The sequence below is a fragment of the Rhipicephalus microplus genome, chromosome 1 (genome assembly GCF_043290135.1).
Source record: "Rhipicephalus microplus isolate Deutch F79 chromosome 1, USDA_Rmic, whole genome shotgun sequence".
NCBI lineage: Eukaryota > Metazoa > Arthropoda > Arachnida > Ixodida > Ixodidae > Rhipicephalus > Rhipicephalus microplus.
This window is the reverse complement of record NC_134700.1, coordinates 205,803,932-205,831,721: the sequence shown is the minus strand read 5'-3', so window position 1 is coordinate 205,831,721 and position 27,790 is coordinate 205,803,932. Positions and strand designations below refer to the sequence as shown.

At 48.2% G+C, this 27,790-nt stretch overlaps 1 protein-coding gene across 3 annotated transcripts; it reads right to left on the bottom strand.

The window, feature by feature from the left end:
• Positions 1-127: 127 nt before the first annotated feature.
• On the bottom strand, positions 128-25,813 carry LOC119159777 (uncharacterized). 3 transcript variants are annotated; one of them, XM_037412629.2, is made up of 6 exons: positions 25,553-25,813; positions 22,950-23,091; positions 21,220-21,542; positions 15,105-15,257; positions 13,311-13,410; positions 128-2,848 (listed from the first exon to the last, which is right to left on the bottom strand). In XM_037412629.2, exons 2-6 carry the CDS (start codon positions 23,069-23,071, stop codon positions 2,728-2,730), a joined length of 819 nt encoding a protein of 272 aa, XP_037268526.2. In that variant the 5' UTR covers positions 23,072-23,091; positions 25,553-25,813; the 3' UTR covers positions 128-2,727. The 3 variants fall into 3 exon arrangements, with proteins under 3 accessions (XP_037268526.2, XP_037268527.2, XP_075746897.1); XM_037412630.2 differs by having other exon boundaries at positions 25,637-25,813; XM_075890782.1 differs by lacking the exon at positions 25,553-25,813 and adding an exon at positions 25,421-25,534.
• Between the last annotated feature and the right edge of the window lie 1,977 nt (positions 25,814-27,790).

The following is a 27,790-nucleotide window of genomic DNA, read 5'->3' as shown; positions in this document are numbered from 1 at the left end:
TTAATACATATAAATTCTCAAAATCTACCCTAAGTCTAGCTCTCTTCGGTATTTCGACACCTGCTCAACCGTATTTAATCTAACAGAACGAGAAAAATGAGGAAGGAATAGAAAACTAAAAGACGCGTGACACAGGATTGGTAATTTTATTACCATTTCAATTTCTCTAACGTCATAGCAGAGAGCCAGGGTTTGTTGAAATACAAGGCGAGTTCTCGTCTATAGAGTGAACACACGCGGTTGCCGCAATACAGCTTATTCATCCGCTTCTTGCATGCGTTTCGGTAGCTTGTCCCTTTGAAAACCGTTAATTGGATACCATTGTCATCACCATAATCAGCGCTCCTTTCCTCTTCGTCTTTCTTGATTTGTAAGACATACAACGTACAGTTACGGAAGCCCGCCTAACTTTCAACTTTTGTAAGTTTACTCGGCGGAAGTCGGCAATGTCTGTTTATTAGAGGTGTGCGAGAAGTGAATTTTCGGACCGAATCAATTATGATTAGAATAATGATAACACCCACTCGAATACAAACGAATTGAATTTTCAAACAGCAAAGCAACCGTTTTTAGAGCAGCCATAGACTGGTATGGTAACAGTTAAAAAAAAGAGCTCAATAATTATGCGATATTGTTACGGAAATAAAGTGAAGGAAGACGAGAGGCAGAAGAAGCTTGAATGACAAAAATTGCGCGTCTGATACGACTGCCGACATCGTGGTATGAAGTTTGCCCCAAGTGATTGCGTGCTACTCTGGTCACTATGTCACCGCGTACGACTCTTGTCCTGCTATATAGGACCCTATACCCAAGTCTTACGTTAAGTTAGCGACATGAACTACGAGATAGCGCCATTGCACGCTGATACCTCACCACGTTCGCCACCTCTTGAGATTGTGCATTTTTTTTCGCGCATGAAATCCTACTGCTCTAAGCACTTCTTCGGACTATAGCATCGAGAGGGCGCTGCAACGCCCGGAAGTCCTGTTACGGAGATGAAGTGAAAGAAAACGAGTGGCAGAAGCTGACAGGTGCGCTAGTGTGTCGGTCAGCCATCGCGACTCTTGCCTGTTTTCTATAGGTAATCTGTAATCTTTCTAATAATATGTTTTATCTTCCATCAATACAAAGTTCCATTATTTCCATTATATCAGCTTTAATATTTTTTAAAACTGCATACTATTTTATAGAGCCACTCAATTCTTGGCCGATTCCCTACAGCGTTATGCGCCACGGGCAACAGGTGAACGAGAACAAGAACTTGCCGGCGTACTTGCCCAGTAAATACATCTTGTACATAAGCCACCAACCTCGTAACAATATTTTATTTAGAACAAACATTCACAGGCGTTAACAAAAACAAAAAGAGTACGATTGCTTTAGCGACAAAAAACGCGATTATTTAAACAAAAGAAAGCTGCTATACAACAACGATTGGAGCCTTAAAAAATTGGGGGACCCCTACGCTTCGCCTGTAAGAGTTGACCGCGATAGAGATATCCTGTCACTGGTGCGTGCTTCAACCACTTGGAAGTGGCTTGTGTCAGGGAAGCTTTCGCAAATGGCATGGACAGCATGCTTTAAACCACCGGCAATTACGCGCGTGAAATCTTTCCGATTTTCTATGCACCCACTACAGGGCCTTGAGGGAGTAGGCACAGCAATGTGTGTGCCTTTTGTACCAGGTGATCAGCTTTAAACCATGAAAACGTTACGATAATCCCATTTTCTGACGCCCGATGGCAATGCATGCTTGTACCACGCATTATTACTGCAATAATAAATTTATTGTGAAGCACGCATACAGGACGCGTGTATCTAGCATGAAAGTTACTTCACTGCATTTCCGAGCAGAGAAAGTTATTTTCACTGCATTTTCAAGCAGGCGAGTGGCTGTCTCGTAGAACACCCGGTCGCAACGCACAAAATCCGGACTCGATCCTCACTCGGGCCAGGAACTTTTTATTACTTATCCAATTTGCATATTTCTCGATTTCTGAGTCACGTATAAGATGATAAATTTTTTCGCTTACAGCCAACGACGCCGTCACTGACACCGACGCCGGAATGTCGGTGAAACGAGCTCTTGAACGCTGTCTCGTTGAGATACTTTATAACTGCAGGTTGACATATAGCAGTAACAACAGTATCCGAAATGGTACTTTGTGAACTGCTTTTAAATAAAACTGATAAATAAATAGTAAATGAGCTTTATGAGTAAACTTCATGAATGTCATGGTAGTGACCTGATGCATCGTGATGTCATGTCATGAGTGGATATATGTCTATCGCTTCGGCAACATTGAAGTTTCAAACGAAAGCGCCTTCTTCTTGTGTTAAATATAGCATCGACGGTCTCGTATGTATATGGGCTGCACGCATCTGGGTTATGGTGATGAGAACAACCAAGAAAATTTACCCCTCATTGTTTCAATGTCTCGTTCATTCGAACATCTTTCGTCGTTGCTGGTAGAAAAAAAAATCAGTATTTTGATTACGCGCTATTTGGTTTGACTACCGAATCGAATAGAACGCTAGTCGATTCATTATCCAAAATTTTTCAGCAATCCCCCGCCACTACTGTTAAATTTAAATATTTTAAGGAGCGAGCTAGATCGAACGAGACGTTCTAAGCGATTGTCGTCAGTGCATAGAATTATTCGGAGTTCCACTATAGGCCAGACGATACAAGGAACTTGCACAAGTGATTCGGTTCAACCATAATGGTTACGCTTGTTCGGAAGATGCTGGTAACGTCGTGGTGATGAAGGAATTTCTTCTCGAGACGTCTAGCTCCTCCAAGCCATCGTCATCCGGGGTGCTCTTGAGAAGTGTAGATCCAGGCGTCCTGCAGATGAAATATAAACATTTACGAACGATGCTACAGCTATTGTGCTCTGACATACCAAGTTCGCTGCAATAAAAGGACCGCACTAACGATAGGCGTAATGATTGTAAAGTTGTATAGCTATTGGTGACGAAGCTTGTTCTAGTATAACTGCGATTGCCCCTGCCGCCGAATGTGACACTACTTTGGCCGGCACAATTTATGTGAATGGCCAGTTATCCTCCACGCAGAAGGAGCGTATACGCACGATTTCACGAACGTTTAGTGACTGCTTTGCGTCCACTTCCAAAATCAGGCAGACCCCAGCCGTGAAACATCGCATAATAACGAGCCATACCAAACGGCCAGTACGTCGGCACGCCTACCACATGTCGCGAAAAGAACAAGACGGGATACGTTCTGAGGTGAAGCAGATGCTGGACGATGCTGTCATCCAGCCCTAAAACAGTCCAGGGGCGTCTCCCGTCGTATATGTTAAAAAGAAAGACGGCACTTATCGATTTTGCGTGAGTACAGGAAACTGAACAAAGTAACGAAGAAAAAAAAAACATCTTTCCGAAATGAACCCTGATGGGATGAGAAGCAGCAGCGATGCCACGGCGTTGACCCTGTTGAAACGGGCGTCGATGCAACTGCTGGAAGAACGATTTGAAGCGAAACTAAATGTAGTGTTTACTCGAGTAAATGTTTATTTGAAGCTCAAAGACACGGGAGGCGGGACGCTGGCGAGGGGCACGAAACGTACGTGCACAATAGCCGGAAGCATGCCGCGACGGCATCCCGCCCGTCGGCGTGATCGCGCTGCAAGCAGGGGTGCGCTGTTCGGCGCTGCGAGATTCTCAAGGCGCGCGCAGCGCGCGCTCCTGCCGGCTCGCGGTTTTTTCTCGCCGACAGATTTGAGAAAGTTCGCGCGGGTGAGATGATGCCCACGTGAGGAGTGGGCTCGAGCGTTGCGAGTGGTGGAGAGGTTGAAGCGAGAGAGAGCTGACAAGCGGTGAGCGCACGGCAGACAAGGGAGAAGTCACCGCGCTCTGCTAGGAAAAGCATGAGCTACTTGGCACCGCTCCAACACCCGCGGCGAGAAGTGTGGTTCGAATGGAGGGACAGCGTTACACAGGCTAGACGAACAGCTGTTTCGCATCTACAAATATACTTCGACTATTTAGACGCTCTCCAGAGATCAGAGTTGTCATATATACTTGCTACCGTGTTTCCATCGCATTGGTGGCACCAGGAAGTGCAGCAGCAGGTAGGAACCCGAACATTCCTTGCGCGCGCTAGCCTCCGCTGCGGCCGGCAGTGAGTTCATGGCCGCGCATTCGCCGCGCATTCGTAGGCGCGCATTCGCCGCGCATTCGCCGGCATTCGTAGGCGCACCGCGCATTCGTAGGCGCGGTGCGGCGTATGTAGGGGGTGATGAAAACATATTTATTTATTTATTTACATGAAATTTTCTGCGGAGAAGCTCCGAGTAGTCGGACATGCTTGGCTTGCGGTGGGGGGGGGGGGGGGGCCTTAGTCCAGGGCTCCGCTTGCAGCAGCCGCTCTGCGGGCCCGGTTGATCAGACTCAACTGATCTTCCAGGTTCTCGCTGGCCAGCAGCTCCTCCCATCGCTCCGCTGTTGGATTTTGTACTGGTTGTAAGGCTGTAATGGCCTGACACTCCCACGTGACGTGGTACAGAGTGGCTTTAGCTGAACACCACGGGCAGAGAGGAGAGTATGCCGAGCGGTGCATTTTACTCAGGATGTGCAAATTTGGAAACGTGCCGGTTTGAATTTGCCTCCAGGTGACCAATTCCTCTTTATTTAGTGTTCGGTGTGGTAGCGAATAAGCTTTCCTAAGTCCTCTGTAATGGTTTAGGATGGCCGAATAGTCGCAAGGGACCGGAACGAGTTCCTCAGGGGCGGAGTTGGAAGGTGCTCGGCTCGCATACCCTCGAGCTACCCTATCCGCTGCCTGATTCCCCTCCAGTCCCATGTGGCCCGGAGTCCATATAATCCGATGCCAAATTCTGAGTGGATGTGTAATGGAATGCTCGCCAGTGTCTAACGCTCATGATGACGCTGAGAGCGGGTTGGCTGATGCGCCCCTGTAGGTAGTTGCGGCAAGCTACTTGAGTGTCCGTGAGAACTGTTAGCGACCTTCGTTGTCTGTAACCGAGGGCGAGAGCGAGCGCGATGGCAGTTTCTTCAGCATCGGTGATGTTGCGGCACCGCACGGAAGCTCTGGTACGTTCTGTGAGTGTGTGGTCCACGACTGTGGCTACAGCCTTATTGTTTGCATGGTCGTAGTTGGCGGCGTCAACATAGTACGTAGTGTTTTTGTGCGCATAAGTTCGCTCGAGAGCTTCCACTTTGGCTTCCCTCCGGCCCTGATGTAGTCGGGGATCCATATTGCGGGGGATGGGAGCGACCTTATAAGTCGCACGAAGTTGGTCCGGAATGGGCTTGCGACGAGCTGCGTCGTGAAACTGGCTGATGTAGCCGAGGCGTAGGAGCAGGTCACGGCCTGTAGGTGTTTGCTTGAGCCGTTGCAGTTGTGTGGCGAGTTGCGCTTCACAAAGTTCTTCAAAGGTGTTGTGTAGGCCCAATGCGAGGAGCTTGCTAGAAGGAGTACCCGATGGTAGCTTGAGTGCCGCTTTGTAGGCGTTGCGGAGCATTGCGTCTACTTGGGCCTGTTCGCTCTTGGTGAGGCGTTGGTAGGGCAAACTGTATGTCACCCTACTGACCACGAGGCTACGTATGAGTTTCAGGGTGTCCTCCTCGCGCATGCTATGGTGACGAGTGGCTACCCGAGATATCATTCGGGCCACTTGCAGTGTAGCGGTGCGGAGAAGGGAAAGTGTGTGATTCACATGGCGGTTCGACTGTACCCACATGCCTAATATTCGAATGGTGGATTTTTCTGGGATTTGTTTGCCAGCAAGGACAACCTGGAGGCGGGAGCCTTGATTGTTCTGCGTCGATGGTGGGAGCTTGCGTCGATAAATTCGTAGAAGCTCAGATTTTTCTGTTGCACAGGCCAGGCCTCGTGCCTGCGCGTATTGTTCGACGCATGTGGCTGCCTGCTGCAGGTTATATTCTTTTTCTCCAAGGGACCCCCGCGTGGCCCAGACGGTGATATCGTCCGCATACATTGCGTGATGGATGCCATCGATGCGGTGGAGTTCATGTGCCAGGCCAATCATAGCTACATTAAAGAGTAGCGGGGAAATCGCTGAGCCCTGCGGGGTGCCCTTGTTCGGAACCTTGATAACATCTGATCGGATGAAGCCGAGACCGACTGTGGCAGTGCGGTCCGACGAGAAGGCGTGAACATAACTGTAGACGCGCTGCCCACAATGAAGGGCCTCGAGGCCCTCAAGTATGGCCTGGTGGCTAACGTTATCAAATGCGCCCTTAATGTCTAAAGTCAAGATAATGTTTTCTCCTTGCTGGGGGGCGTTATCAATGACTTCTTTTAATTGTAGCAGTACATCTTGCGTTGAAAGATGTGCCCGGAACCCGTACATTGAGTGCGGGAAAAGGTCATTGTCTTCGAGGTAATCTTGCACGCGATTAGTGATGACGCGCTCGAAGAGTTTACCAAGGCAGGAAGTGAGGGATATTGGTTGGAGGTTTTCGATCTGAAGTTTTTTGCCAGGCTTCGGTATCATTATGACCTCCGCGTGCTTCCATTCAGGAGGAAGCGTGCCACGTTGCCAATGATCATTGAAAAACGCCGTGATTTCTTGTACGGCGCTGTCGTTGAGGTTCCTGATAAGGGAGTACGTGATTCCGTCTGCCCCAGCAGCTGTGTTGCGATTGCTGCTGCGAATGGCTGCGTAAACTTCGTCCACCGTTATTGGTCGGTCGAGAGTGTCATTGGCACGTCCACGATACGCAGCTTGAGATGCGGGTGGGTAGAAATCGCCAAAGCATTTTCGCCGGACTTGATCCAGCAGCTCATCGTCAGTACCCTCAAAGGCGTGTATGAGGCGCATGACTGACTTATTCGTCTCATTTTTTGTGCGAGTGGGGTCCATCAAAGCACGCAAAATGTGCCACGTGCGGGCCGTGCCCAGTGAGCCTCGAAGAGAGTCGCTAAACTGGGCCCAATCGAGTCGCGCCAATTCTGTAGCGTACTGCTCTGCCTGAGTGGTGAGTGTGGCGATCCTTAGCTTGAGGCGTCAGTTATGTTTTTGCGTCCTCCATCTGCGGATGAGGCTCCTTCGGGCTTCCCACAGATGTAGCAGATGGCCGTCCACTTCCGGCAGTGCAGGTGTTCTGTTAATGGTGGTGGTCCAACGCTCTCAAATTTCTTTAAGTTGGGTGCACCAGTCGGTGAGGCTTGTGAGGCTGTCGAGTGAACATTCGCTCTCACGACGACAGGCGTCCCAGTTTGTGATGCGTGCTTCTCCAATAGACCGACGCGCTGCGCTCTCTGTAACTTTTGTGCGGAGAATGAAGTGGTCGCTGCCCAAGAATTCCTACAGGTTGTCCCAGTTATAGTTTGCACGGCCACGGGCGAAGGTGAGATCGGGGCAAGTGTCCCTGCACACACTGTTGCCAATCCGGGTAGGGAACGCGGGATCCGTAAGCAGTTCAAGCTGAAATTTTTCAGTGGCAGCCGCAAGCTGTTTGCCTTTGAAATCCGAACGGTTGTAACCCCAGCGTTCGTCGAGAGCGTTGAAGTCGCCGAGCAGTAAGAGTTCTTTTCCCTGGGCCAATCGGCAGGCACCTTGGACGAGGGCATGGAAGTCAGTGGTTTTTTGCTTTGGGGCGCTATATACGTTGACAATGATGATACTTCGCTTTTGTCCTTTCTTTTTTTGTCTGAGAACTAGCTCCACAATCACATGTTCTATGTTGGTGTCTGGGATATTGTCTAAGCCAACTGCGGTTAGCGCTTTGTCAATCAGGATGGCCGCTTTGCCCTTTGTTTGACTATTATAGGACTCATAACCTGAAAATATGGGTGGCGTTCCAGGCTCCTGAAGCGCTATGACATCTGGCCGAGCAAGGTGTGTGTTAATGTACTGTTGGAGGAGGCTCCGCTTTCTGCGGAAGCCGCGGCAGTTCCATTGCCAGAATTCTAAATGTTCGCCAATGAGTGGGGCTGTGCTGCCCATGGTTAATTCGTTGAGTGGGAAGGCGTGGGTATCGGAATCTCGGCTTGCGACGCCGATGTAGGAGTGAGGGTAAGGGCGCTGGGTGTAAATGCGGGGGTAGCGAGGATTTCGGATGCATGTGATTCCAATCCTAGTCTATGGTAACCTTGATCTGTCGTGGCGTGCGAGCTACGAGTGGCCCTCTTCCTGCGTATGTTTTCGCCTGTTTCAGCAATTTGCACCTCGAAGCGTGTCTCGAGAGAGTCGAGGCGTTCTCCGAACTGCGTGAATACGGCACTGAATTGTTGCGATAGCTGCTGCGCGAGCGTTGAGAACATTTCGCGTAACTTTTCGCGTGTGACTGTGGTGCCCGACGCAGCGGGAATTGATAGCGCCGTTTTAGGGGTCTTCTGTCTCTTGGGGGAGGTTGGGGTTTTTTTTTTCGGGGGAGTCGGGCGGCGATCCAAGACGCGCCATTAGCGCATGAAGTTGAGAACTGTCCTTTGCTTGACGTGCCCTGACGGCTGCCAGCTCCTGTTTGAGTTTTATGTTTTCCGCGAGAAGGTGTTCGTATGTGGTGGACAGGGTATTGAGTGGAGCGATGGGAGAATCTACATTTGCTGACCAGCTCACCTTATTGTCGGCACCGGCTGATGGAGTGGGATTGGGCTTCTCATTATGCTTGCTGGAGGCGTGCTGGGACTGTTGACAGGTGGGTTGCTGCTGCTGCTGCTGCCCCTTGGTCATCTGGTTCTTCGGATGCTGTCGCTGCTGTGGCTGCTGCTGTTGGCCAGGTTCCACAGAAGGGAGGGGCGGGAAGGACTGTGACCTTGAGCGTGAGCGGGAGTGGCTGCATGAGGTCTCATTTTCCTTGCTGAACCACCTACGTTTGGGAGTGGGCGGGTTACAATGGGGGTTGCGGCCCCTGGATGGTGCTGCTGGTTGAGGAGGTGGCCGTGGGTGCGGGGCCTTCAGTCTCTGAGAGCACTCTTTCGCGCCCGTTAAGTGGGCATCTCCACACATGTGACATTTGGGAGCACAGGGGTGACCGTCAACGGGGTTGAGGATACCACACTGCCGACACACGGGAGTGTTTGGCGTGGGGCATACGTCTGAGCGGTGCCCCGGTTGTAAGCAGACTTGGCAGGCTTGTCGCGTCGGCTTGTACAGATGGCAGGCCACCTCCCCACCGTAATACAGTACATATCGGGGCAGAAGGGGGCCTTCAAAAGTGATCACGGCAGATTTGGTAGCACCAAGCATTCGTGCACTGTGCACTGTCACTCCCTGCGTGCGCACGCGGAGGTTGGCGGTGAGTTCTTCCGGAGTTGTGCCAGGGTCTATCCCATGAATAACTCCCCGCAAGGTGCCCTCAGGGGCCGCCACATAGGTATTGAATTCGTAGGTCTTCCTCTCAAGCGTGAGGGTGGTGATCCGACGAAGAATTTCGGCCGTCTCAACATGTGGCGTGCTGGCAATGATGATGTTCGACCCGGGGCGAGTACGTATAATGAAATGATCACCAGTACAATGTTGTCGAGAATCGCCCGCCAGTGCTACGGCTCGGGAGATTTGATGCGTAGTGAAGTTCCGAATGGCCAGGCCCTTTTTCGGGCGCATGATGATCTTTATGTCCGTGCGTGGAAGCGGCGGCAGCTTCCGTCGTAGCTGGCGCGGCTTCGTTACGGGTGGTGGTGTTCGCGCCGGTGCGACGCCGGCCGCGTCTGCCTGCGCAGCAGGAGCGCTCGCACCCGCAGCTGCCCCGGCGTTGACGTGGCTGGGCGGAGTGCTTGCAGGACCGGCCGGCTGCATCAATTCCGCTCGAGCTTTGTCGAATTTTTTCTGGCGTTGACGCTGGCGACGGGAAATCGCCAGTTTCCAGTTGGCGTCGGTGTCGCTCGCCGGTCCCAGCGATGCAGACAATGTAGGATGGTGCACGGCAACTTCATCTTCGCTTGCCGAGGCGAGCTCGTCGAGGTCGAGAGATTCCGTGTTAACATGGGTGTAGTTGGGGCTGAATGCAGGTTGAACGCATCCGGTAGTAGTCACGTCAGCAGTTGGCGTAGTGCTAGCGTCCATATTGTTGTGGAAGGGGTCCCGCCGTTAGGCCTAGTCACCCGTACTCGCACAGGCGAGCTGGGTCGACGCTTAGGCCCAGCGGCCAAGCGCTCACATGGGTTCTTCTGAAGGCGATAGAGAAAAATGGAGATGGAGATGCTCTACAGCCTCGGGAAGGATGTGCGGTTCCCCGGACAGTTAAAACTTGATGATCCGACACAGTGCCGGTGACGATATCGAAGTAATCCGGTCAACCGCGGCGTATGTAGGCGCCCTACGGTGAGTTGACTCCGCGTGCCCCCACGAGATTGCGGCGACAAGTAAAAACAGTCCCCACCCCCCCATGCGCAGGCCGTAAAGGCAGCGAGCGAGTGACCCCAGACCACCTGTAGATTCGCGTGCAGAAATAAACGCAGAAGACACCTGGTTTTGCCGTGGTAGGAAATTAACTGGATGGAGTAAATTTTATGCGTGACTGAATCTATTTTGCAAAAAACACGTGCCACCTCGTCTTTGGCCACATTCCATTAAACATTGCTAATTTTGTTATTTTGCAACTTCATAGCTTCCGTCCTTGGTGAAAAAAAAAACTGTTGATAGACAAGTGCGCAAGCCCTCTTTCAGTATTTGTGTAGGCAGCAATTAGCAACGCAAAACTCTCCCACACAGCCGTGCACCATGTTATCTGACCTCTCATCATTCTTCTTTGTTTTTAAAGGGCTCTGGTTCATAAATGGTACCGTGCTGGGACGATTACTTCCCCAGACGTAATCTAATGAGGACTGCGAGCAGTTACTCTTCACAAAAGGAACTGCAAGAGGTTCACCTCCTAGTAGAGTTTGAAAATGCGTGATCGAACACGTTTGCAGTGCGTAAAAAAAAGTGACAGAATTGCAGTGTGAGCAATAGAACGCGATAATCTTAATCTATCTACACTATTCGGAAAAAGAAGTTGCCCACTTTTGCGGACTGCTTGGTTTTGATAGAGAAAGAAAGAGAGGGAGACAGAAAGAGAGAAGAAAAAAGAAAGGTGGGGAGGTTAACTAGACTAAGTACAGTTTTCTACCCTACAAGGGGGAGAGAGGAATGAGGGAGAAAAAGAGAGAAATAGGAGGAGATACACATTGCACATAACACACACACCGCACACACAGTTCAGGTTTCACAGGCGGTTGCACAGTGACATTGCCCTCAAAAATTGTAGGAGGGCTCGTGTGGCTTTCTGGGGTGAAGTACGTGAAGGCCACGCTCCCAAGATCTTCTCCAGCGTAAAGGGTCGATCATTCAGCCGGCGATCTTCTTCAAAGTTGGGACAATGGCACAGGACATGGTAGAAAGTCTCCACACAATGGCAGTTATCACACTTGTGGGAGTCAGCCATACCAATGCGATACCTTAATGAATTGGTGAAAGCAACACCGACCCACAGCGGACACAGCATTGCAGAGTCCCGTCGCGAAGTCTTTGATGGTAGTTGTAATTGGAGTAATGAAGTGAGGTTCTATGGGCGTCGAGTAGAGTTCGATTGAAGATTCGAATGCATAAGTGTGGTATTATGCGCTATGTGGCGAAGTTCTTTTGCAGCATCGAACCTTGACAGGGGTATGATCAGTCTGGGTGCTCTGCTGTGGGCACAACGGGCGGCGTTGTCGGAGAGGTGGTTACCATCGATCCCACAGTGACGGGACAGCCACTGAAAGATTATGTCATGTCCTTTGTTAGTGGCGCAATGACAGATTTTATTAATTTGAGATACCATATGATGGTAGTTCCCGCGTTGTAGACTTCGCATACATTGAAGGGCCGCCTTGGAGTCACAGAAGAGAGCCCACTTAGCAGGAGATCCTCGCGCAACAAATATAATTGCGGCTAGAAGGGCAGCGAGTTCAGAGCCCGTAAATGTTGTGACGTGTAAAGTCTTAAACTTGACGGTGATTAAGCTAGACGAATCCCAAAAGCGCCTGTCGAACTTCCCGAGACTGAACCGTCTGCATAAATATGAGTTTGGTTTCCGTATGATATATGCAAAAGGTTTTTTGGTTTGCTTGAAGGCTGCAGATCACAAGCTAGCCTTTTTGGTTATCCCCGGCACTTCAACGTGTACAGGAGGTCTTTGCAGGCACCACTCGGAGCATAGCGGTATGACTGCGGGTGAGAATCTCCAGGAGATGAAATGCTTGTTAGCCGCAACAACTCCGAAGAACTGTGCCTTTGGTCTATCCAGTGGCAGGTTAGTAAGGTGGTGGTTAGGCAGTCTGGACATATGGCAAATATGCACCCGGAGTATATCGATAGTTATGTAGGTTGTATTCGGGTGGTTTTTGGCAATGGCAATAGTTGCAACCGTGTTAGCACGCCTGGACAATCCCAAGCATGTGCGAAGAACTCGGCCTTGAATGCTTTGCAGGACCCGAATGTTGATTTTTCCGGCATTTGAAAGCACGGGTGTGGTATAGCGAAAATACCCCAAGAAGAGCGCTCTGTACAGTTTAAGCATGGCTGACACGGATGTTCATCAAGTTTTACTGGCGAGAAACTTCATTACATGGGCGATAGAGCTGAGCCTCTTCTTTAAGTGCGCGATCTGAGCACTCCACGAAATATCTCTGTCAATAATGATTCCCAGGGATCGATGACATCTCGTATACAAAATTCTAACATTCTCGATGGGTACCAGTTACCGGAACATCGCCTTGCGAGTGAAAGGAACTAAGGTGCATTTCTCGGGGGAATTCTCAGCCCTCGAGCACGGAGATACTTCGACGTCATAGTCGCTGCTTTTTGGAGCCTTGCCTGTACCTGGGGTCGCGTCACTGTCGAAGCACAGATGCAGATGTCATCAGCATACACAGAAAGGTTGAATGAACGAGGCAAAACTCGGGCAAGTCCAATAATCGTGAAGTTAAAGTCGGGCTGAGAACCCCACACTGTGGAACGCCACGAGAGGTGTAATAGTCTATGGTGCGTCCTTCTGCAGTGTGCATGAAAAATGATAAATAATTTGATAGAAAGTGAAGTTCAGTGACATATAAAACTATAACCATGGCTTTTCGGTCATGCCAGAGCTTCTGCCAATGTGGCAAAGTTCGGGTCTAGCTCAGCGTTAATAATAATTTCCGGATGTACTTGCTTTCTTCTTTCTCATTGAGCGACTAAAGTGTATGTTCCCTTGATGCCCCGTTTTCCATCCTAAATTCTTGTTTATAAATGATTTGGTCAAGCGTAAATTTCAGTTCGCACCATTGTTTTTAAAGAAACTACTGAAAATCGCAGGAAATTCACAAAACGCAGTTCGGTTGTGCACGTACTTACCTGCGTATTCTACGCATTGCCAGCACAGCGAGCGCTGCGAGCAAGACGGCAGCAGCAACAACGCTTGAAACCCAGGCCAGGATGCTCGCTAAGTGTGGACCTGTAAAAAAAGAAAGGAAAGACAGGATTAGAAAATCGCCACTGGTATGACGCTTCGCATAAAAGGGACACAAAAAAGGCAATTTTTTCGTAATGTATAAATACTAAATTGTCTGATAATTAGTCCACTACGGCTAATAAAACCTAAGGCAGCCTCACACTAGTGGAGCCAGGCCTGAAGGCCTGAAGGAAGTGCGAAGCTGGATAGCCCTATTTGTTTCTCTTCGAGTTTCCCATTGTTCCATTCTTTATTTATTTTTGTCTTCTCAATTATTTATGTTTCATCGTACTTATCTCTATTTCTAATTTTCTTCTTATATCTTCCCGATTTTTCTCTATATTTCTATTTCTCACGTGCTCTTTTTTCAATTTTTACATGTGGTTTGTGCTGTCGTGTTTGCCTAGCCATAGTTGGAAGAACTCGAGGTGAATATGCTCAGATAGCTTTGCAATGTCGGGATAAACTTTATGCAGTAAAGCCAGGCTGGGATACGAACCCGTCTGCAGAAGTCGGAGAGTCAAAGCCTGTGCTCAGATTAAGTTTTCGTTAAGAAGATGGGAAGTCTCTCGCACTGAGATAAATGTGCTGTGTAACGTCTTTATAATCAGTCGGATGACCTCTGTTTTCCACAACTGCGGGCTGGCGGGGGAGTTTTCTGTGGTCGCGAAAAGTGAGACCTCATCCGTCTGAAGTGGGCCAACTCGCTCAGGTTTGTGGGGCCTCCTTTGAGGTATCCCATGTGAGGGGGGAACCACGCGAGACTGGGGGCGGTGACGCTTTTGACTTCCAGTATGCGATAAGCTTCCCTACATACAGCGTCAATGCTGAAGGCGCGGATGGCTGCCCCGGAGTCACTGAATACGTGCTCATGTTTGTCATTCAGAAGGGCCAAGGCAATGGGAACTTGCTCAGCAGCACACGACGACGAACATGCTACCGAAACAGCGTTAATGGTCGAACCCCTGGTCGATCGATGCTGCTGCAGAACTCTTGCTGTTGCCATATTGGACAGCGTCGACGAAGCAGCTTCCGCCAGGAAGTTTTGTGTCGCCTGACATAGGAGCACCACCACCCTGGCCTTCCTTCTTTCCACATTCCACTGGGAATGGATGCTGTGTGGAGCGGGGACATGATGATTGTCTTCTTGCTCTTTCGTCAGGCCCTGGTAGGTGTCTTCAATTTTGATGGGCGGGAGAACCATCTTTATGAGGAGTCGCCTGCCGGCCCTGCAGGGTGCCGAAAAGTCTGACAATTCTCTTTCTTGCGCTTCTGCAATCTCTTTTAGGGTATTGTGAATACCAATTGCACGAGTCTGCCAGTGCGTGTATAGTTTGGTAGCCCGAGCACGATATTGATCTCCCTCGTTATGATGGCATTCAGCTTGTCTCGCTCGGCCCTTTTCCACACGTGCATTGCTGCTACATTTTCTTTGTTTCCTATTCTGCAACCTTCAGGATGTCTGCTTAAGAAAGACCAGACAAGAGCATGAAATGATGAACCTAGGTCGAGTTTGTAGATGATGCCGAGAATTAACTCGTTTAAGACCGAAGACGCATTTATATTGTAGTTGCCGCTAAAGTGTCACTGTGTCACCAATTATGTTATTTTATTTGCCTTGATTCTATTGAATTTTATGATGCTGACGTCATCACAAAAAAGTCATCACGCCGAAGCTTCGACGATGTCTCACTTACCTTTGTAAGCTGCTGGGCACTCTCCTTTTTTCGAAATGGAACCATCGGGGCATTGGCAGGGACCATTGCCATCACACAGCTTGCGTGTGTCTGAGCATTGCCTATCAGGTCTACACTGACTTCCTTCAGGCTCAGGCGAGGTAGGAGTCTTGGCTGCACAAAGAAACAATGAGAAAAACACAAACTCTTACACACAGATGGTTGCGCACTTGTTATTATGATGGCAAAAAGGTGGGTTTGTTGGTCGTAAACGTTTCAAGTAACACTGCGAGGAATCACATGACACAGAAAGAGCACGCACACAACGCTCTCAACAACTTTTTTTTTCATTATGAAGAACTATTCGCCGCTTATCGATGCCAAGTTCACAAAAGATAACCACTTCCATAGTACCTAATTACGGGACATAGTTCAGGTGGGCCACCATCAGAACAGCTTAAACGGAATGGCAAGAATGATTGCTTAACCATATACTTCAAAGTATGCATCCCCTGAGATGTATCGAAGAAATCTAGTGTAGGGAGTAAATACAATGATCTTTTAACAAGCTAAATTGTGGAAGTTAATCAGTTTGCGCAGGTGGGTCCTGCGCAAACTTGCTGCGTCCTTTGCGCAAAGCGCTGTGTCCCTTGTGCGCTTCGTGTATACGTCTCTTTCACCTCGGCAGGTCTGTTGTTGTCTGAGGCACTGTTTTATGCGAATATAAACAAACTAACCCAAATTTACATCTTAAATTGACAAGTTCTCTCGAGACTTGTCGTCATAATTTTATTTCTTTCAATTTTAGGGGGAATGCAAAGTGCAACAAAAAAAAATTGGCAGCATATCCACGGAGTGAATGATTGAGAGTGGGGCGAAGCATTCGTCCGTCCATTCGTTCTGGCTTCCGTCCGTCCATGCGTCCGTATGTGTGACCGTCCATGCGTCCATCTGCCCGTCCGTGCGTGCGTCTGTTCTTGCGTCCGTCCCTGCGTTCGTCCATGCATCCGCCCCTGCGTCCGTTCATGCCTCCATCCATGCATCTGTCTGTGTGTCCGTTCGTCCATCTATTCAACACTCCAAGTACCACCATCTCGCATCTTCTCATTATATATTCCCCATATAGAAGCACTGCCACCCAGCGGACATTCCAAGGACTAAACAAAAGGTAGCACACGCATTCTTTCCTACGGCTTGCGCTTCGGGTCTACTTCCCACCTTTAACCACCTCGAGTTCATGGTATATACTAATTCACTGTATTCATGGCACTGCGGCCCAACGCTCGCTAGACCTTTTTAAAACCAAGGAGGTTACGGCCAGCAAGTGTAACGTAGCAACTTTTTTCTGTCAGATAGTGTTCAATGTACATGCCAATGGCTGCTAATGGGAAATGAGTGACAGGAGAATTCGGCTTTTACTTTCATACGGCTCGCGCTTCGTATCTAAATCCCGCCTTTAACTACCTCGAGTTCATTCATGGTATATACTAGTTCATTGTATTCACGGCACTTCGGCTCAACGCTCGCTAAACCTTTCTAAAACAAAGGAGGTTACACCCAGCGAAAATAACGTAGCAACCCTTTCTTGTCAGATAGTACTTAATGTACATGCCAATGGCTGCTAATGGGGATCGCCGCGTGCGCGTTAACTAAAAGCCGAATGCTCCTGTCTCTCATTCCCCATTAGCAGCCATTGGCATGTAAATTGAGCACTATTTTCATTGTTCAACAACACACAGAAGAAATCTCTCACCGGCACCACCTTGGAGGTCAAAATGGTATACTTGTTACACACTACAACAGCTACGAGGGACGAACGAGTGACGCTTTAAGGAGCTTCGCCCCTAAAACTTTCGTTGATAAGTGTTTGTACCAAGCAATCTCATTCTACGTTTCAATTTCACGAAATACGCTTTGATGTAGTAGGAGCACTGAAATAAATATTCCGGAAGAACTTCAATCACCAGGCGACACTAAACCAGCCCATAGTGCAAGGCGTACGACAGTTTATAAATTCCTTTACATCTGAACGCAACCCAAGTGGCTGGGTACCAAACCGACCACGTTATGACCAGGGCTGAGTGTAATAGCACTCGGAACACACGGTGAGTCAAGTGTTCAGTTGTACCCCCGCTTTCCCGCGCGTCAAGAGTGATCTAGGCCCTGGGACTATAGGACTATTAGCCATAGTCTTCAGATAGGGAATACCCGCTTTCGTGGCCGGTGGCTTCCCGCAAGCCGGATGCGTGAGTAAATGTTGTTTCTCTCTCTCTTAATAGTGAACCCAATGAGCCTTTGGAAACTTTCGAAATGGCGGTAAACCTGATGTTGACATTCATCTGGTGAAGGTTTATTAAAATTTCATGCGTATTTGTCAAAAACAGAGCGCCTGAAGCAAAACATACTTCGTTCGGGGACAAGGACGTAGCTATTTCTTTTTTTCCGGGGCGCCTTTGTATGCGTGCCTTTGTATGAGTGCATGTATAATAGATACGCGAGCAAGCTTGAATATTTTTGGGGGGGGGGGAAGGGGTATTCGTACAACCCTCCTCCTTCCTTGGCTGCGCCCATGGTCAAGGGAATCCAAAACAGTTAGTGATGGATCACAGGTGGGTAATGACTTGGCAGAATTTATACTCTCTTCCATGTCTCTTTTCCACCTCCTGCTACCATTATACACATGCCTACGCATCGCTGCGTTTTTATCGTGTTTGTTTTAGTATCTTTCTTGCATCTCTTTCTTTCTACGTGTGTCCCTTTACGTGTAAATTTCTATTTTTGTTTTTTCTCTTTCTATCTTTTTCTTTCTTTATTTCCTTTCTTTTTCTGATCGTTTCTCTATGTACTTGAACATCTTTCTTATTCTGCCTCTCCCTCTGTGATCGCTCCATCACCTGCAACATATTTGATTGCTGCCTCCTTTTTTTTTTTCTATACCTCACTATCTCTTTCTTGCGATGTCTTTCTATCTACGACACACGCAACAGCTGTGATGTACGTGGAACTAACCGGGTGATGCGGTGTCTCCAGTGAACCTTCTTGGGAGCTAAATAAAGTTTACTCAACACCAACTACACCAAAACTCCTACTGCTCGCATCTGCCACAGAAATGAGAAAAATCACACTGCTCACCGCAATGGTCCACCAAAAGTTATCAAGAAAACACACGGGTTGCAAACAACGATAGGGGATTGCTATGATTGGTCTTCGTGACCAATCATATTGAGCTTTTGGGCGCTGACTGAGTGTATGCCAGTTCGCAATGATCAATTTTTTTTATAAGAGTGGCAAGTTGGAATGTTGCTTTAGGTGCGTATCTTCGAATGGGTAGCACATAAGACACGGATACTAAGGATGAAGACGCGGACAGCAGAAGCGCTCGCACCGTCTACGTCTCTATATTTCGTATCCGTGTCCCATGCGCTACACACTTTAACATTACTTGCCTGTCTACGCTACACAGCATTCCTCGACCATAACAGCTCTGTTGTAAAAGCCACGAACACCATCAACTGTCTCTACCTTCAAATTCATTTCTTTATGGAGCCACTTAAGACAGCACGAAAGCAAATCATTCCGTAGAAAGCGTTCGCACACGTGAATACCCACGTTGGTGTCAATGAATAATTAGCGATGCACAAACAGATGCATGCAAGTTATGCACTTCGCTTTTTTGGCGCTACAGAGTAGCATGGCCAGTGGAAAGATTTCACGGGGTGCCAATGTTGTCTCGTGTTGACCACGCAGCGCTGGGACATCTCGTGACAGTTTGTGACGAGCGTATACGAAAGCGACAATCGTTAGCACTCTGGCCTCATTGTGCTAGGAGCTCAGCGACCCATTTAAGAGCCTAAACCAACAACATACATTCGTGGCATCCACCGAGATTTATCACACCACTGGGTAGTCCATATTGAAAATTTGCAGCGCGAAACTACACACACAAAAAAAAGAGCAAAAGAAAACGAAAATGGAAGGGAGAAGCTACGCGGAGTACGATAGTCCACGCGTCTTTTCCGTTTAGTTTTTTTTTTGTAGAATCGCAGTGTATATCTTCAGTAGAATTTTGCTCGGTACCGTCAGTGCCTACCCCCCGTGAACCTTCAACTTAGGTGGGCTGACATGAAGAGAATCCACCATTCTTTCACGAGCGAGTCTCCTCTTTCATATAGGCGTAGGATGGAACGGATTCCGAGCCGCCCGTCACGAGATAGAATGGTTCACATTTTTTTCCACTTTGCTCGCAAGATAGGTATGCATAGATATGATCTCTGGCAGTAGCATCAAATTACTTCGCTGCTGGGAGAAACGCTGCATGCTGCGTTTTACGCAAAAAAAAAAAAGAGAACAGCTGCGCACATTGGTTCGGTGTCTGGACAGTGTCAGTCTGGATAATATAAAAAAATCCCGAATAAATTCTGGGTGGTTGTGGTGTCATAGCCTAACGCGGCACGCTGTTACACGAGGAATACTTATAGTATATGGGAACGTACGTGCTACATTAGTGCTGTCAATCCTTCTGCCAATGCTTAAACATAGTTTTCATGGCATAAGGATAATACAAGTAATATTAGCTTTTAAAAGCCGACAGTGATGATGAAATCTGGACCCACCAGAGATAGGTGGCTTCACTCGTTGAATGCTCGGCGAAATATCTGCACGCGTTTGGCAATCTGAACCGGAGATTTCCGATTGTTTCCAGTGAGAAGAGTTGGCTCTGATTAGGAAGTGGTGCCAGTGTAACATCCACTGACATGAAGAGAAACAGAGAGAGGGAGCTGAGAGACAGAGAGAGAGCAACAAATTTATTCTACTCAGTGGTTCGGGGAACAGGTCCCCGCCTAAACGGCTGCAAATGTATTGTTGTTAACATTTGTGTTCCTCGCACGTGTCATTGCTGATGTTGTACCATTTAACAAATTAAAGATCTATTGGGAAAGAAATGTACGTAGAGTCTAAAATTGAAGCCCGTGCAACACAGCAACGCTAATATCACGCAAAGTCCAGCAAGTTGTCTATATACCGATGACAGGTGCAAAAAGTAAAAAAAAAGAAAGAACACAAAACGTAATATACGACTTCATGCCCGATTTTCTCGTTGAACAGGCAAGTGAAATGTGAGCTGGTTAATGAAGGGCGAGTCTATATTGTAATCTGTGGAAAATAGGCTTGTCCACTGACCAGTAACGCTTTGTTCTCTAGCTGTTACTGCATTACGTTGTCGGGAACGCTTCAGTCACCTCTTAGAGCCGCTTTCAGACACTTCCGTCACACAAGTGCTCATTCGACAAAACAGCTGAGGCTCACTCGACATCGCAGGGAGTGAGTCAACATGACCTTTTGGGCTAGTTGGTTATATCCGAAAGATGGCATAGCGCAAACACACAAGGACGAGAAATACAGAACGGGGCGAGCACTACGTTCAACTTTCAGCAACTTCCAAGAACTTTCAACCCATAGTTTAAAGTATAGCACTTGTCCCTTGTGTCTTGCTTGCCCGTTTCAGTTAGCACTTTGCGTCACGTTTCTGAAGTGCAGCGGAGAGAGTGCGGCGAAAAGCTGCTTGCTAGCAACCATATTTTTAAAACATATGTATTTACTTGGTTTCATTAACTCTGATGTATGGTGGTAGCTCTTCTTCACCGATGATGGTAAAACTACTTCCAATTAAGTCTTGCCAATTGTACGGGGTCCCGACGACACATTGTTGAGGAGCTTCTCGAAAATGCGAGTTCCCGTTTTTCTGTTATGTGGTTTACTAAACCTTATATAACTATATGAGAGTGACCTTTGCTATTGCTGGAAGTGTATTAAAAAACACAGCTTAGGTTTGTGTTACATTTCGTGCCGCATTTCCGCACAATACCACTGGCTCCATTGTACTATACGACATTTGCGGCTAAACAAGACGCAAAAATGAGGTAGAGGAACACAAACAGGGATTGTGTTTCATTCCCCTATAGTTCGAGTGGTTTGTTGGTAAACACGCGACGCAGCCAGAACCAATAAGGCCAAGAAGCAGCTTTTCTGAAGCATACCCGTTGGCGTTTCGACGTCTATTGTTACAGTCGGTATACACATCAGCTGCATCGTGAGCAGTGCATGCGTCACGTGGGCCACTAGCGCCATCACTCACGCTGCACGACGAGATGGCTGCGGCGTGTAAGTGTTCCAAGGGCGTCGCTGAAGTGACAGGCGTACTCGCCGGAGTGGTTCGCCGAGACGTTGGTCAGTCGAAGGCGGCTGCGCGTCAGCGTGGCCCCGGACATGGAACTCAAGTGAGCGTGCCAGACGCGAAGCGACGACTTCGAAGAGTTCCTCTCGTCTCCCGGTGGTGGGTGCCGAACGAGGCTGCCGTTGTGTCGCCACTCGACGCGCATCGGCTCGTGGCTGGCAGCCGCGCAGGTGAACGAGGCGACGTCGCCTTCCTCGATGCGCATCACGTTCCGAGGCTGGGCGCTGCGGCAAGAACGCACCCGGGTACATTAAAGGACGCTAAGGTGCCACTACGAATTGGTTTAGATTACTAAATTTTTATCTGAGAGACAGAGAGAGAGAGCAACAACTTTATTATACTCAGTGCTTCGGGGAACAGGTCCCCGCCTAAACGGCAGCAAGTGTATTGTTGTTAATTTTCCCATTGCACGTTTATTAATAGACGAGAAAATCAATGTAAAAGTTCCATTTTCGCTCCGCCGCGGTGTTGTAGCGGCAAAGGTACTCGGCTGCCGACCCACAGGTGATGGGATTGAATCCCGGCTGCGACGACTGCATTTGGGACGGAGGCGCAAATGATGTAGGCCCGTGTGCTCAGACTTGAGCGCATGTTAAAGAATTCTAGGTGGTCGAAATTTCCGGAGCCCTCCACTACGACGTCTCTCATAATCATATGGTGGTTTTCGGCCGTTAAATTTCACACATGAATGAATTGAAAGTGTCTTTCAATTTTTTTTTTATTAAGTGTATAGACGGTTTCAAGGTCACAAGCGTTGTACCCCAGAAAACTCACGGTCACCTCATTTACCAGCTTCTAATGTTGAAACTGAAAGCTTGTTTTCAAGTTTATTTTAAATGTAAGAAACGTCTTTCTTTAGTTTTTCAGATAAAAGGAACGTGTGCAAAGTTAAAGGAAATTTCTTGTAATTTTTATGTAGATCAAAGAAACATTTAGCTGAATATGTTTTGCCAAATATGGGCAAGAAAGTCTAGAAAATCAGCGGGTATCTAAAGCTCTTCTTGCCCACCGATGCTATTTTGGCACATCGGTGGATGAAACCGCATGTCATCAAAGGGATGTGTTTGTAAACAGTGAAAGGGTCTATACAAGGAGTGGTTGGTGCTAATGCGTGGCGCCTGCCAGATCTCTTCGCTTGCATAATTCACAAAGGCCCACTGAAGCATGGAGGAAGAAAGGAGAAAGCGGGATGTCATGCGGGCAGCCTTGGCAAGCCGTGCCGTTTTGAAGCCAGCATTGTCGGCCCAACACGTGACCTTTTGTGCAAAATCCCGCCAGCAACGAGACTTGACGATACTTCGGAATATGGTGCCCTGTAGCTTTTAATCGTAACGCGCCGGTCCGGCGCAAACCGGCCGGTTGACGCAGGTGGTTCAAAGATGGAACAGCACCGATTGTACTAACAGCTACCTCAAGCTCTGATGTTTCGCTCACGTGTTGAGCCGACAAGGTGGGCTTCACTCGTGTGACGTAATGCTTCCTCCTTTCTTTTTCCTTTTTTTATGAACAGAAGCACATTCATACACCCAGTTCTTCAATAATAAATGGGTCCACAGAGCACGACAGTTCACAGAAAACAAATATTCACACAAACGAAAGTCCACATATGGCGGTCAGAAACAGAGGCATACCCTTTTTGTTGCGTGGTCGTAGTCACCGTAGCCCCTCTCCTGCGTCGCAATAGCAGGAACTGCTCATGTGCCATTGCGCCGACAATAACTGACAAGAGCACAGTCCCGTAGGTGGTTCTCATCACTTTACCTTACAGCTCACCTGCAAGAAGTGTCGAAGAACCATCGACAAGGGATGAGCGACTGTATGTACATGCACAGCACATTGTCATGCAGTATTAACGCGGGTTATAATCACTACAACTCGAATTACACTATGTAAAGCTCGCGAAAATGTAAGTTCTTCTTGGATTTCTCTGAGTATTTCGGTCATACCCCAACCAGGCAGCTATTATGTGATACGTACTGCACGCTTCCCACCAAATGCCTTCGCTTCTCACCAAACGTTCGTACTGAGCACTTTATATATCTTGAAGCACGGCACTCACTGGCTTAAGGAGTGATATAGATGGTTTACCGCAGCGGCGAACGGCCGCTGCTTTGTTTGAACACTTGATATAATGGCCTGCTCTTTTCCACTTCTTCTCTGTCACCGATGGCCGGCCGATTCACCGCCACCGCTCCTAGGTTGAAGGCCAGTGAATCGGATGCAGCGCATATTCCACGCCACCTGTTTTTTCTCTTTTTTTTTCTCTCTTAGGCACCGCACCATGTCGCCTTTAGCCGACAGAAATCAGGTGCCTTTTTTCCTTCTTCAAGAATGACTACCACCACTGTTTCCAGGCGTAGGCTGGAGCAACGTTTATAGCTGGAGAGCAACGTCCACCACACGCCACACCGTGGCCGCGCCACCGAGGAGAAGGCCGTGGCGCTTCGGTGCGGTGGCGCCATCTAGTTTTGCATAACAAACTAGCTGCGAAAAATGGTCTATAAGCTTGGGATGTTAAAAGTCCTCACAGATTGGAGTGTGACAATTTAAAGCTTAAAAATGCAATGCTTTCAATTCCACAGACTCCAGCTAAGATGATAACGGCGTGATTTTAACTCACACCCTTACCTCAGAGTCAACCTTATCTTTAGCAGCGAGTTCCACAGTGGCATGTCATCTTAAACAGTTGCTCGCACAAGCCGTTATACTGAACTTTTTGACGTCGCACTTGAATCCACGAGGACTGCACGATCAGAATTTATTAAAATATCGCACAGTTTCACCAAGTAACAATATTGGGAACTTTGCCACCTGGATGTTGTACAAAACGACGACTCATAAACAATGTTATCGCTTAAGTTACTGCACAGGTGCTCCGTTATTCACCATTCTATTGAGCACGCCTTAGCACCGGCTCAGAGGCTCTTTTGTGGATAGGTTGCAATGGTAACAGGACTACCCCTGTCTCATTCCGACTAGACCATCCAAGAGGAAAGAGCGAAACACCGAGTGCCTTCTTCTTTGTAATGACTTCCATGGAAGAACTCGGCCTAGACCCACTCCCATGACACGTTCCCATGAAATCGATGGCTAACGACATTTTTTTTTCGGCACGGAGAGAAGGTTCGAAAACAGAAGAGAGTTCGCAAGCGAGTCGATAGCCTAGCTTCTTTTCTCTTTACCCGGTTTGTCGTTTGCTTCAGACGACAAAACGAATAGTGAGTCTGGATGACAAACAAACAAACAAACAAACAAACAAACAAACAAACACGCACAGACACTCGAAAAAAGTGCGCGTGGCAATAGCTGCAAAATTTTCAAGTGATGTGTACTATTGTGTGAAAAGAGCCACGACGAAGCACCAGACTATGTAATATATCACGCTCGTTCAAAGCAATGTGTCACGTCACCTTAAGGGCAGCTTCGGCTGAAACTCTAACAAAAGCTCACTCCGAACATAATTGTATTACGACAAAGATCATGCAGATGGCACACGCATCTGTTATTTTTAATAAATTCCATACGATCCACCTTGTCGTATCTCTTGCAGATATTTCTCTTTTTTTGTTTTTTTTTTGTTTTCGCAGCGTGAGTACGTGTAAAACATCCTACAACTATCCGAAAAGAATACAGAGGGTTTCGAAACCTCGAAGAATAAGCTAATAACAATAGTTGAGCTTGTCTGGGTAATGCAAAGATGGCGAGTTTCGTTTCACAGCGCTCGCGTTGATATAATTATAATAACTTTCGAGCCTTAATGCCTTAAAAGCATTATATAATCACGAGGACCACCGCAGTGGGTGGAGTGTCGAATAAATTTAGACCACTTGGATGTTACTTAACGTGTGCGTAAATCTAAATACACGGGTGTTCTTGCGTTTCGCTCCCATCAAAATGCGGCCATTATGGCCGGTAATCGAGCCCACGACCTAGATCCTTAGCAGTGCGACACCTTACCTGCTCTGTTACCCCAGAAAACGCGACAAGGCTCGTTCGCACCTTTGTAAGCATGCTTGATAAGCTATGAATAAATATACTACTAAAAAAAAGAGTAATCAAGTGATGCAACTTGCTACAATATTTGCAAGAATTCGAGCCTTACCAAGCAGTATCGAGCGCACCATCCGACTTCGATGTACTTTTCTCCCCCGGTTTTGCAAGCGGTTAAATGACATGCGATCAATAACTACACTCCGCTCGTCATTCATACACGACACATCGTCACACAACGTACCTCTCTCGAAGGCTCAGGCGCGCCGGCAACTTCGACGTTCGCGTTACGGCGCGTAGTTATGAATAGCATATACTTTTCGCTCACCTCCGATTCGCTGCGTGTTCCTGTACTTGCGGGCTGTTTGCAAAAGCCGGCACGGAAGTGTCGGCAGGATGACCGGCACGGAACGTGCCGACTTCCGGCGCGTTCCAAACGAAGACGCAAAGGTGACCACGACGACGCCGGTGCAGCTGTGCGACTGCGGCGCAGCAGAGCGACGGCGGCCACGCGACATCCGCCATGAGGAGGGAAACGCGACACTCCCACCCACTCCCCCCCTGGCTGCGGCCAGCTACGGGTATATATCGAGCGGCACTGTATCCGCGGCTCGCGTTTGTCGTTGTGTGTGCACGTACCGCTTTCTCTTTCATACGCGCCTACGTAGCGGTCTATACAGCAAAGCACTGCCGGGTGAAGGTCCGTTCCCCCTCACTCACGCAAGTTCGAGCCCGTCAGTGCACCTGTTTCAAAGGTTGATTCGCGGTGTGATTGATCGGCGCGGCTCCTCAGTGGCGCGGCACCGGCGCGTTACAACCGCTCGATGGATGGTCTGGAAGGGAAAGGAAGGCGGTATGCGTACACTCGTAGGCCAGGTCTTTCACGTGAATGCGCCAAGTGGCCTCGAATTTTTTTTCCTTCGAGGAGGTCCATTCATGTTTTATGGTAGACGTCCGACCGTGAACATACATATGCAGGCAGCTCGAGTGTTAGAAAAAAAGAAAAGAAAGAAAATGAGGTCGCCTTGCACCAGTGTTGCCAAGGCTCACGGAAGCGCGGAGCTGGACAGCCTTTTGAATGCGAAGCATTTTTTAGCGAACTTCGGCGACTTTGAGCGTTTCTATCTATCTGTCTATCTTTCTAGCCGCTTACGTTTGGGTACTCTCGAGTCACCCCCTTAACTTGGCATGAACCAAAATTAACATGGGAGGGTAAGATGGTTTCACGAATATGACGCACTGGTCAAGATATGAATAATGTCACTATGCCGTCGCGTACGCCGTCGAACACTTCCCGCCAGACAGCGGCACATACCCACGGGCGGGTATGTGCCGCTGGTATACGGGTATGTGCCACAGGTGATCGACACTTAGCATCTGCCGAGGAACGACGAGAACACACACGGTCAATTTTAATGCGCGAGCATTAAGGAATACCAGACACTGGCAGTGTCGACCCAATGAATGCAAAGAAGAAATGTTAGGGTCCCAGCTGGAATCGAACCCAGGGATTCTGCGTGTCAATGAAACATTTTACCACAGAGCTACGCCATGTCACGAAGAGACGTTTCAAATAGACGCCAATCTTCGTGAAAAGCCAGTAGTGGTTGCAGTGCTATCGACCCAACTTTATAAAAAAAAATTACATATGTACTCATTTCATACAGCTGTCACCTCGGGTGAAAGTCAATTGTGGTTAGTTGCCATGCACTAGAGCTCATCTGTGTAGCAGTGTCCAGGGCCAGCATCCTCGCGAACATCAGCGCTTCATATCAGCTTCTGGTGTTGCTAATACGCATGTTCCAGTGGGAATCGTCGCTCAAGTGCAGAGAACTGGTTATATAAACATTTGCAACCACTCAACATATGTGTGTGCGTGCAACATTTGTACATATATTTAGCGTCATTTCATGACGTGTCGCTCAATAAAAAATTGCAACATGGTCACATTCCCTCCACCTGCTTCGCATAACGTAGATTCCCAGGTACGTGGGATCTGCCGAATTTTTTGTTTCTCTCGGGGTTTTCCAGTCCTTTCCTGCTCTCTTTCTTCCCTTTACTATTGCCCAGTTTCTTCTTTCTCTTCTTTCTGTCTATTTATTTCCATTTTCTTCCTATTCATTCTCTACCTTTCCCTTTCTATTTCTCCCTTGCTTCTTCTTTATTCTTTCATACGTGGTTTTGTACACGTTATGCCAAGTGACGGCGGCATGCAACAGCATAGAACAGCCCAGGCCCTTAATGTACTCTGCACGTAATTATTTATGTATTTGTCAAATACTGCCAGTCTTTCACGGGACCCCACAGATTGATTGATTGATATGGGGGTTTAACGTCCCAAAACCACCATATGATTATGAGAGACGCCGTAGTGGAGGGCTCCGGAAATTTCGACCACCTAGGGTTCTTTAACGTGCACACAAATCTGAGCACACGGGCCTACAACATTTCCGCCTCCATCGGAAATGCAGCCGCCGCAGCC

Excerpts from the sequence above, each read along its gene's own strand:
- LOC119159777 (XM_037412629.2), bottom strand. The coding sequence starts at position 23,071 with ATGAGAACCACCTACGGGACTGTGCTCTTGTCAGTTATTGTCGGCGCA. Across the intron at positions 21,543-22,949 it reads ACGACCACGCAACAAAAAGG|CGCCCAGCCTCGGAACGTGA; the intron begins GTATGCCTCTGT and ends TTCTTGCCGCAG. Across the intron at positions 15,258-21,219 it reads CAGCCATCTCGTCGTGCAGC|CCAAGACTCCTACCTCGCCT; the intron begins GTGAGTGATGGC and ends TTCTTTGTGCAG.